At 48.7% G+C, this 9,727-nt stretch overlaps 1 protein-coding gene across 1 annotated transcript in view; it reads left to right on the top strand.

Moving 5' to 3' along the window:
• The window catches only part of znf385c (zinc finger protein 385C), a gene marked incomplete at its 5' end in the record, with an annotated part of 81,706 nt that extends 76,696 nt beyond the window's left edge, over nucleotides 1–5,010 (top strand). The window contains 5 exons of the mRNA XM_084488471.1: nucleotides 57–461; nucleotides 750–937; nucleotides 1,520–1,618; nucleotides 3,235–3,324; nucleotides 4,730–5,010. Coding sequence (XP_084344597.1) covers nucleotides 57–461; nucleotides 750–937; nucleotides 1,520–1,618; nucleotides 3,235–3,324; nucleotides 4,730–4,963 — 1,016 coding nt within the window. The 3' untranslated portion in view covers nucleotides 4,964–5,010. The remainder of the gene's footprint in view (nucleotides 1–56; nucleotides 462–749; nucleotides 938–1,519; nucleotides 1,619–3,234; nucleotides 3,325–4,729) is intronic.
• Nucleotides 5,011–9,727: the final 4,717 nt, after the last annotated feature.

The following is a 9,727-nucleotide window of genomic DNA, read 5'->3' as shown; positions in this document are numbered from 1 at the left end:
TCTCGGCAGACGAAAAGGGTGAGGTAAAATGTGTTCCTCCTTCCGCTCTTCCCCAGGTGTCGTCGCTCTGCCCGCTCCGGAAGCCCCCGAGCAGGAGGCCAAGATGGAGGAGAGCCCCCCCAGCAGCTCAGCCATGCTGACGCCCGAGTCCGAGGCCTCCCCCGGGGACTCCCCTCTGGCCCTGTCCCCGCCCCAGGTGGCCCCCTCCCCGCCGCAGCACTCCGAGACCGCCTCCGACGCCGGAACCCCGGAGTCCGTGGGGTCCGGGAGCACGGACCCGGGGACGGACCCGGGCACGGGCACGGGCACGGGCACGGTCAGCCCGGGGCCCGCCCTCGCCGAGGGTGAGGCGTGCACGGAGGAAGACAAGGACGACGCCGGCAAGGGCAAAGCGCACCTCCATTGCCCCGTCTGCAAGGTCACCGTCAACTCCACCTCCCAGCTGGACGCACACAACACCGGTGGGTGGGGTGACGGCGGGATGTGGCTTCTTGTGATTCTGTGTTTCTTGGTGACTAGACCGTAAAACCCAGCCTTTTTCAAAACGGTGCAGGTATTGCGCACTACACACTTTTTAGTTCTGAGTCAGATTCAGTAGGGGTGGCCAGGCCAAATTTTTTTTTGCAATCAACTCAAATTAGCTCCAATACAGCCGCCGAGGCTCTGGCAGAGAGGGAGCTCTGTTTTTTTTTTTTTTATAACCTGCAGTTGGGAAATGACCTTGAACTGACCTCTTGACCTCTTGCCAGGCACCAAGCACAAACTGATGCTGGAGGGTCAGCCCGTGCAGCCGCGGCGCCGGGGCAAGGCGGTAGCGGCCCGGTCCGCCTGCAAGAGCAAGCGGCTGGGCAGCAAGGGCAGCGTGGGGGTGCCCAGCAAGAACTTCCAGTGTGAGGTGTGCGAGATCTTCGTCAACTCCGAGACCCAGCTCAGTCAGGTGAGGCTGCGGCGGAAGACGTCGGATGGGTGTAGTGGTTTCACATTTCGGGAAGGGAGGGGATCTAACGTCAAGACACGCGTAAAGAATAACGAATTGTTCGAAAATGTATCAAGGGACGTCAACGGTTATGAAATATGTGTACATTCAATTTTTATGTTTTTACGACATCACAAATCACAGGAGCCTTAGTGAAGGTAAGTTAAACCTTGAATCAGATGGATGGATGGTAGGAAGGATGGACGGATTAATGGATATCGATATGGAAGAAGGATGTGCTTTAACGACAGAGACAGGAAGGGAGCACTGAGTTGCTCGGGGGCAGGCAGTGATGCTGAACTTTGGGTGCTGTAGATTTGTTAAGGCGATATGTCCGTGGGCATCCTAGCAGGATTCCGTTCAAGATGCCCTTGTTAGAGATGTTGCCACTGCGGAACTAGCCCATTAGCAGCGCGACGATACATATGACCGCGATGACCCGTTGACACCGAAGCATTTATTTGTATTTGTTATAATTCACGCCAACGTCAAGGGTGCTGCAAAACAAAAGCAAACCGATGCGTTTCTTTCGGCTCTCCACAGCACATGAACAGCAGGAGGCACAAGGACCGATTGGCAGGAAAACCCCCCAAACCCAAGTTCACCCCCCACAACAAGACCCAGCAGAGCACCAGCTTAGCGGTAAGTCACAGCAGGCGCCCAGATCAGGCAGACACACAGTGTCACATAAATAGGCAATCAAACAGACCCTCAAGGAACACAAACTAGACATAATTGCTTTTTCCTTATCACAGATTTGCCACGAAAAAAAACGCCCGTAAACGAAGAGAGCGAATTGGAGCATAAATCTAAAAATGATTATGAGTTTAGCTCAGAACAGCCAAGCACTATTTTGGAGCACACATTTTTCTGTTGTTACAGTTGGCTGGTTTGACCTTAATTCTGACAGACTCATAATGCGCGCGTGCGCACACACACACACACGCACGCATACCACACATAGTGCACACACACACACACACACACACACACACACACACACACACGCATACACAGAGAGACAGGTACACTCTGGCACATACTTAGACCTCATTACAGTGTCCTCAGGGGATGGGGGAGGGGAGGGAGGGGGATGACTGGGTGAGACAGCATGTCTGTGTGTCTGCCCTGTCAGGTAGGTTAAGCACACACACACATACTCTGTTGTAAGTAATGAACCCCTCCCCCCCCCCCCCCCCCAATCCCCACACAGGAGACAGCTCGCCCGCTCTAAAACAGTCTCTCTCGTTCCACCGCTGACCAGCTCTGACAACAGAATCCTGAATCAGCACTCGCTATTAATCACCCCTTTTTTTCCCTGGGCCCTGTCATATGTGATGCACCTTATCTCTCCTTCTCCTCCCACTCGGGGTATCTCCTCTACCTCCTCCCCCTCTCCCTTCTACTCTACATCTCTCCTCCTCCTCCTCCTCCTCGTCCTTCTGATACCCTCCATCTCTCCACCTCCTCCCCTTCCCCTGCCTTGCTTCTCTTCCTCCTGTTGCCCCCATTCTCCTCCTCCTCTTTCTCCTCCCCCTCTCCCTTCTTCTGCATCCTCCCCCTGACACTCTACATCTCTCCTCTTCCCTCTCGTTCTCCTCCTTTTGAAACCCTCCATCCTCCTCCTCCTCACTCCCTCCTCCTCCCCCTTTTCCCGCTGACTCCCAATCCTCCTCCGCATTCTCCCCTTGCTACCCTTTCCTCCCCTTATCCTCCCTCCTCCTCACTCCCCTCTCCTCCTCCTCCTGATACCCTCTCCTCCCTCCTCCTCCTCCTGATACCCTCTCCTCCCTCCTCCTCCTCCTCCCTCCTCCTCCTCCTGATACCCTCCCCCCTCGTCCTGATACCCTCCTCCTCCCTCCTCCTCCTCCTCCCTCCCTCCTCCTCCTCCTCCTCCTCCTCCTCCTCCTCCTCCCTCCTCCTCCTGATACCCTCTCCTCCTCCCTCCCTCCTCCCTCCTCGTCCTGATACCCTCTCCTCCCTCCCTCCTCCTCCTCACTCCCCTCTCCTCCCCCTTCCTCCTCCCCCTGATACCCTCTCCTCCCTCCTCCTCGTCCTGATACCCTCCCTCCTCCTCCCTCCCTCCTCCTCCCTCCCTCCTCCTCCCTCCTCCTCCCTCCTCCTCGTCCTGATACCCTCCCTCCTCCTCCCTCCCTCCTCCTCCCTCCTCGTCCTAATACCCTCCCTCCTCCTCCCTCCCTCCTCCTCCTCCCTCCTCCTCCCTCCTCGTCCTGACACCCTCTCCTCCCTCCCTGCAGAGTGTCCGATGGAGTGGCTACGCAGGCGGGGCGGTGTCGGCCATGAAGAAAGTGTTCAGCCAATACAACCTCACCTCCCTCTCCTCGCAGGTCAGTGAGACGGAGGAAACCGTGGGACAGTGATAAGGCTAAGGATATAAGGCTTAGCCCGCGAGGCTTAGCCCGTAGGGCGTAGGTGTGAGGACAGTTTGTTTGACCTATCCTTTTGAACTGACAGGGGGATGGGAATAGCAAGAATCAGAATGAATTTCCACTGCTGGCGACTTGAACGGAGGAGGCTTCGCCGTGCTCTTTTCAGTCTATTTTGAGTGATTTAAATGAGTTGTTCATTAAACCGCCAAACACCCATCAACCTGCCCTTTCTCAATATAGCACACTGAGCGCTGCCTGAGTGAGCATCTCTTAGTGAACTAAGCTGGAAAAGGAAATGTGAGCTGTGATCTAAAAGGTGTATTCTTACCTTGGGGACCATTTCTTCCATTGTTATTGTTGAGAAAAGTGAATCTATTTGGTACAGTCTCAAAGGGATTCACAGGCAGACATAATATACCTCACCCCTTTACCCTAAGTCCCAAAGTCCTTAAGGGCAAGGAAAAACTCAACAAAACCCCAAAGAAACATTGAGTAGTACCACACTTAGGGGGGTCCCTCCTTCCAGGGACATTGTGGAAGTGTAAAAACAAGCAGAAATGAACATCGAGTCAGTCATTGAGTTATGAGTAAATAGTAGATCGACAAAATGACGACTGATCATGACTGTTAAATAAAATATCATCAATCAATCATATCATCAACGTTTCAGTCCTAGACATATAATAAGGCATGAACCAAAGCAGAAAGAATTATCATAGATTATCATAATTCCGAAGATTTAAAAAAAGGGTTTTGGGTTTTGGGTTTTGTTATCCCCATGGTTATTACCTGTGGCAACTTGTGGCAACGCTGAACATGAGTGTTATAATGATCAATGTTGTGTGAAATGCTTCACACACCATGCCATTATACTTGTGTCCAGGAAGCCTTACCCTCTCCAGATGCAGACATCATATTAACCGCTGCTCAGACAGAGCTTCAGCTTCCACACACACACCGTGTCGTTATACTATTACTGTCCGAAAAGCATAGCCCTCTCTTGAACGCTGCAATCACCTGCCTAGACAGAGCTCTACACATCCACCCACAGCTCACCGTCTGTCTCCCTTGGTCGTGACTTTCCAAGAGTACATCAAAAAGGCAATTCGGCGTCACAAAAAGGATGTTACCTGTGTTCGGAAAAGAGTGTGGCAGAGATTTGCAAAAACATAGGATTTCACTAAACGATGGTCTGATCCCAATAGAAATGGCGTAGATTACTATGTTGACAATCATGCAATACATTGTCACCAAAAATAAAAGACAAAGGGTTGTGGGTTCACGAGATCTTTAAATACGTCTATTCTTCTATTATTCTCCGTCCCCTGACCGTCATGACCATCATGTCTCCCCCACGTTGCAGACCAAGCTGGCGTTGCAGAAGCAGCTCACCAAGACCCTGACCGCCACCAGCTTCCTGCCCAGCGCGCTCACCCAGCCGGCACTGTGCGCCATGGCCGCCAACCCGCTGGCCCTCAGGCACCCGGGCGGCACCACCACCTTCATCCAGAACCCCTTCCTGGGACCCACACTGTTCCGGCCCGCCCCGGGGCCCCTGAGGGCCACGCACACGCCCATCCTCTTCTCCCCCTACTGAAAACAAAACAGAAAGGCGGGGCTGGCTCCCTATTCGTCCACCCAGGGTCGCTTTACCGAAATGTTACCCCCCCACCCACCCACGACCCCCCCTTCTCGCCCACCCCTACACCCACTCCCCATTCATCCTTAGTGTGACCAACTCCATAAGGGCCACACACTGAAAACTATGCAGCCCATCTGACCTAAGACATAGAGAGAGAGAGATAGAGAGACATAAGAGAGAGAGAGAGAGAGAGAGAGAGTTGAGTTGAGATGAATCCTAAGTCATTGAGGCCTAGCCCCTGACCTCCGCTCCATGCCTCCTTTCTGCCTTCTGATCCTGAACCAGGAGGCGGGGTCGGGTGGGCGGGGCCTCTGCCGGACGGCCGGGACAGGCACAGGGAAAGGGAGGGTCTCTCTCTCATAGCCATTCGTGTGGGTCAACATGGTTCATCCATAGTGTCGTCGTGTCACTTGTTAGAGAACAATTATAGGAATATCTAGTTGTAAATTTGGTGTGGTCCACCAAGAATAAGCTCCCTTTACTCGATGCTCTTTTTCTGCTCTATTTTGTTTTGTTCTTGAATTAGCCATGAGGGGGGGGTGGGTGGGTGGGTGGGGGGTGGGGGGGTTGTGGGGGGAGAAGTGAATTAATAGTTGGTGTGGTTTTGTCTCTGGCCTTGTCTGCAGCGGAGACACGAGCCGTGCGTTTTCGGCTGGAAGTGCTGATCTCGGCCGTGCCGCCGAGCGCTCTAGATCACCTCGTCAGAACCTTCTAGTCCATCCTCCCTCCCATGTCACCTAAGTGTAACGTGAGCCTCGGCCTCCTCCTCCTCTCCTTCCTCCTTCCTCCTTCCTCGTTCATGTTGTTCGCGGTGTTGAAATCACACAGATCAGACAGGTAGACTTCACGATGATTCAGCCATTTTTCCACTTTTCTTATCTTCCTCCCCCCCCCCCCCCCCCCCCAGTCCATCTGCTGTCTTAGTCACAGCCAGGGTCAAACGCCTTCTTTATTTATTTCCTATCCCACGTCCTCAGGATTTAGCGCTCATGAATAACCCCCCGCAAAGGTAAAAGATCAAACTGTTTCTGCCTTTCTTTTTTTGGTTTGTGATAAAGACTTCTTTCGCGGCCTCATTGTGACGGTACACCCACACCATTATCATCTTCCAGAAACAATCAGTGCACACAGATTATTCCAGAAGTTGGTGTTTTATCATTGTGAATTCTTGTTATTTTTTTGATTGATGAATTTCTGCCTTTCTTTGCCCCGACAGGCCTTGTTTTCGTCCTTGCCATTTGTGTTTGTTATCTGATAGTGCGATAAGCCAGAAATATATAAACGTAATAGACAAAAAACACATTGACAAAACCATCACAGAAAATATGAGGGGCAAAGCTTTCCAAACTGTTGTCATCCAACCAAGTGGTTGGATGCGCATGTGAACAGCCCACCCTAGTCCACGCCGATCATGACAAACATTTACACCTATCGAAAGACGGGAACAAAGCACAGTGCCATGGCAACCACATTCAAAGCACCTTAAAGCTCATTTAATTACAAAAGCAATTTAAGTAGTTCTTCTTTTTTTGGTTTCTTAAAGTTTTTTTCAAACAAACTAATGCCAATTCAACTGAACATTTCAGTACAACACGAACAATCAAGTGAGATCAGATTCCGACTTTAAAACGTGACACGTCGGGATTCTAAATCTCACCTTTTAAAGCAATACATCCGATATGTTTGAAATGTGTTACTGTGTTTTTATCTTTGTGTGAAGGGTGGCTTTATTTGGTCTGTTCTGTACAGTCTCGTGTCTCCAGCTATGAACTCCCATGTACCCAGTTCCTCTCATTCTGAAGTGTCTGTGAAGAGGAATATGAAAAGACGGGGACTTCATTGATGCCATTGCTCTCGATGCTTTCATGTTGTCAGGATCCTTACATGGAGACACGGAGTTGATCTGCCCCATTCATCGTTTTTTTTTATTCTCGTAGGCTACTGTAAAAGAGGGAGAGGGTGCCACATCTGACTTTACTGTTTCACAAGATGAAGAAAAGATATGTATATGGTTTGCTTCTTAAGAATATCACGTTGAAGAGAAAGTTGTTCCGAGTTGGTGTCAGATATCTTACGATCTTGCTGGGTTTGTCCGTCTCTCCCCCATATCTACCATTCTTTCTTTGGGAGGACGATTCTTATTCAACCTTCCTCAACGCTCTACCAAACAACACTCATATCACTTAAACTAAGAGTAACGGAGAGAAAATCCTATAGATTTTCATTGTGCAATATACAGTATGTAGTTGTCTTTGGTGTAACAGTGCCATCTGTTGTAAAAACCTAGTAATTGCGACAAGTGCTTGTGCTTCTCCATGATTTTGGGTCTTGCGATTGCATCTAAGGACCTCCAAGTCTTTTCCAGAGGTCTCTTATTGCCATACCAATGAGTGTTTTAACACCTGCTCTCTTACACAATATCAAAGGACTGGCCATGCTTTCAACTTTCTAGTTTGTCCAGTTTGTCTCTAGGATTCAATGGCAAAATCGGAGCTACAGAAAGCTAAGGGAGAACCTCCTTAAAATAAAAAATCTACAGAAGGTTTTATTATATGTAGAAAATATAGAATAACTATAGAGATTTTATCAGGGTTACTATTGTTTCTGTAATTTGATGAAATGTTGTTATTATAGACGAGAATAGATTTGTTATTGTAGGATATACGCGGTGGACACTGCTGTATGACAGAAGTGCTTTGTTTTTGTTTTATTTATGTGCTTTTTGCTTAAGTACAGTCATACAAAATGAGTGCTTCAGTGAGTTTTTTCTAATCTTTCTTTCAGGGTCCATCGATTAGTACCGGGGTTTATGTTTGAGATCATATCTTAAATTCACATGAGAAAGGCCTTTTCGCACAACAGTGATATGACGATGATAATCTGGCCATCTGTTGTGTGTATATTCATTTGTGGGACCAGAGGGCAGACAACACTGTACGTAGGAGTCGTCAAGGCTTACATTCAAAAACAAATGTGCTTTACCGGGAAGATTTTGGATGATAATGTTTTTAGAAATTGCTAAAAAATAAAGAATATGTAACTAAAGGTGTGTGTGTACGTGTGTGTGTGTGTGTGTGTGTGTGTGTGTGTGTGTGTGTGTGTGTGTGTGTGTGTGTGTGTGTGTGTGTGTAAGAGAGAGAGAGAAAGTGTGTGTGTGATCTAACCCATCCTCCTAGTTGTGCGTCAATAACATTATGTTAAATTTAAAGGTCAGATGGACTTGCTGTATGATTTATTTTCATCAAATCACCGTAGGTTCCACCTATCTATGTCTACCTTCATTGTTGAGCAATAAATGTGTGTCGAGTTTTGTTCATATGATAAAAACCTGCTTAAGTTGACAAATCATAAGGCACAATGGCATTTGTCAGCTCTCTTGCCAATGGTGTAACCATTTGCATTCATTTGTTTTGAATAAAACACCTGGATGAAAAATGTCTGTCTTAGTTCAGCATATTCCAATACAGTGGAAACATGGCGATAGCGGTGACGACACAATGACCAATTACTTTTGTCTACAACTCCTTTCGATGACTCTAAACCAATTGTCACAAGAAACCCGTGACAATGGGTTTAGTTTTCCGGAAACACAATGTACCGTGTTTAAACTACTGGGTGTCTGAGCAGTTCATTGAAATCATCCCCAAGGATCCGGGACACCCCCACATAAACACAGCGTTTGATTTAGTCTGTTCTCGAATTCTCTATAGATTGACCATAAATCATGCTCTTTCGGAAAGACTAGGTTGTGTTCCACTCTTGGATCATTGAACCAAATTTTTACATTTCAATGGTCCCCCCCCCTCCACAGCTACAATGTGCTCTCCATCATATCTAAAGCCTGTGTACAAGCTACAGCCCCATCTCCCTGGAGTCTAAATATACCCCAGTAGACAGTGTGATGCATCAAAATATCTTTTTTCAGTTTCTCTTCTATTCCCCTCGATTCCTGACTGTTACTTTGTCCAATTACTTACAGCCTTGCTTCCAGTCCATGTCCATCCCAACAACTCTTTTTTTTGAGTTTTTTTATGCGACACTGCCACTGTGCAGTGCAGTAGTTGGTCATCACTCTCTAGATCTCAGCCCTCCTCCTCCCCTCCTCCTCCTCTCTCTGGGCCCTGCAGATAAGCACCACAACCACAACAACAACAACCGACACAACACGACCCCTGGGATGTCAATCAAAGCAAAAGCCATCGGGACGTCCAGCACTGACTGTCACGCCAGTGGACAAGCAGCTGCAGCACGCAATGACCTTGGTAGAACGGTTACACTGGCACACCAACCCCCCCCCCCCACCCACACACACACACACACACACACACTCTATCCTGTATTGATCCACGTGCCTTATCTCACTTCCCTTCTCTAGATGGACGAAGTCCCTCCCCCCCAATCCACTGATGCTCTCCCTTACTTTCAATGTCAATGTCACCCCCCTATCTCTCCTGCCCTGTGTGTGTATGTGTGTGTGTTTGTGTGTGTGTGTGTGTGTGTGTGTTTGTGTGTGTGTGTGTGTGTGTGTGTGTGTGTGGGGGTGTGTTTGTGTGTGTGTGTGTGTGTGTGTGTGTGTGTGTGTGTGTGTGGGCGGTTGGGTGATCAACTGTTTCTATTTGATTTTAATTAATTGTAACATTATCTACGCAGTCTACCATGACACACAACTGAAAGCAATCCAGCTATACAGAAAGGGAAATGTCCAGTTATATTGTTATG

Source organism: Micromesistius poutassou (genome assembly GCF_964030765.1).
Source record: "Micromesistius poutassou genome assembly, chromosome: 1".
Classification (NCBI taxonomy): Eukaryota; Metazoa; Chordata; class Actinopteri; order Gadiformes; family Gadidae; genus Micromesistius; species Micromesistius poutassou.
Note: the sequence above shows the minus strand (reverse complement) of the source record. Positions and strands in the feature narration are given on the sequence as shown.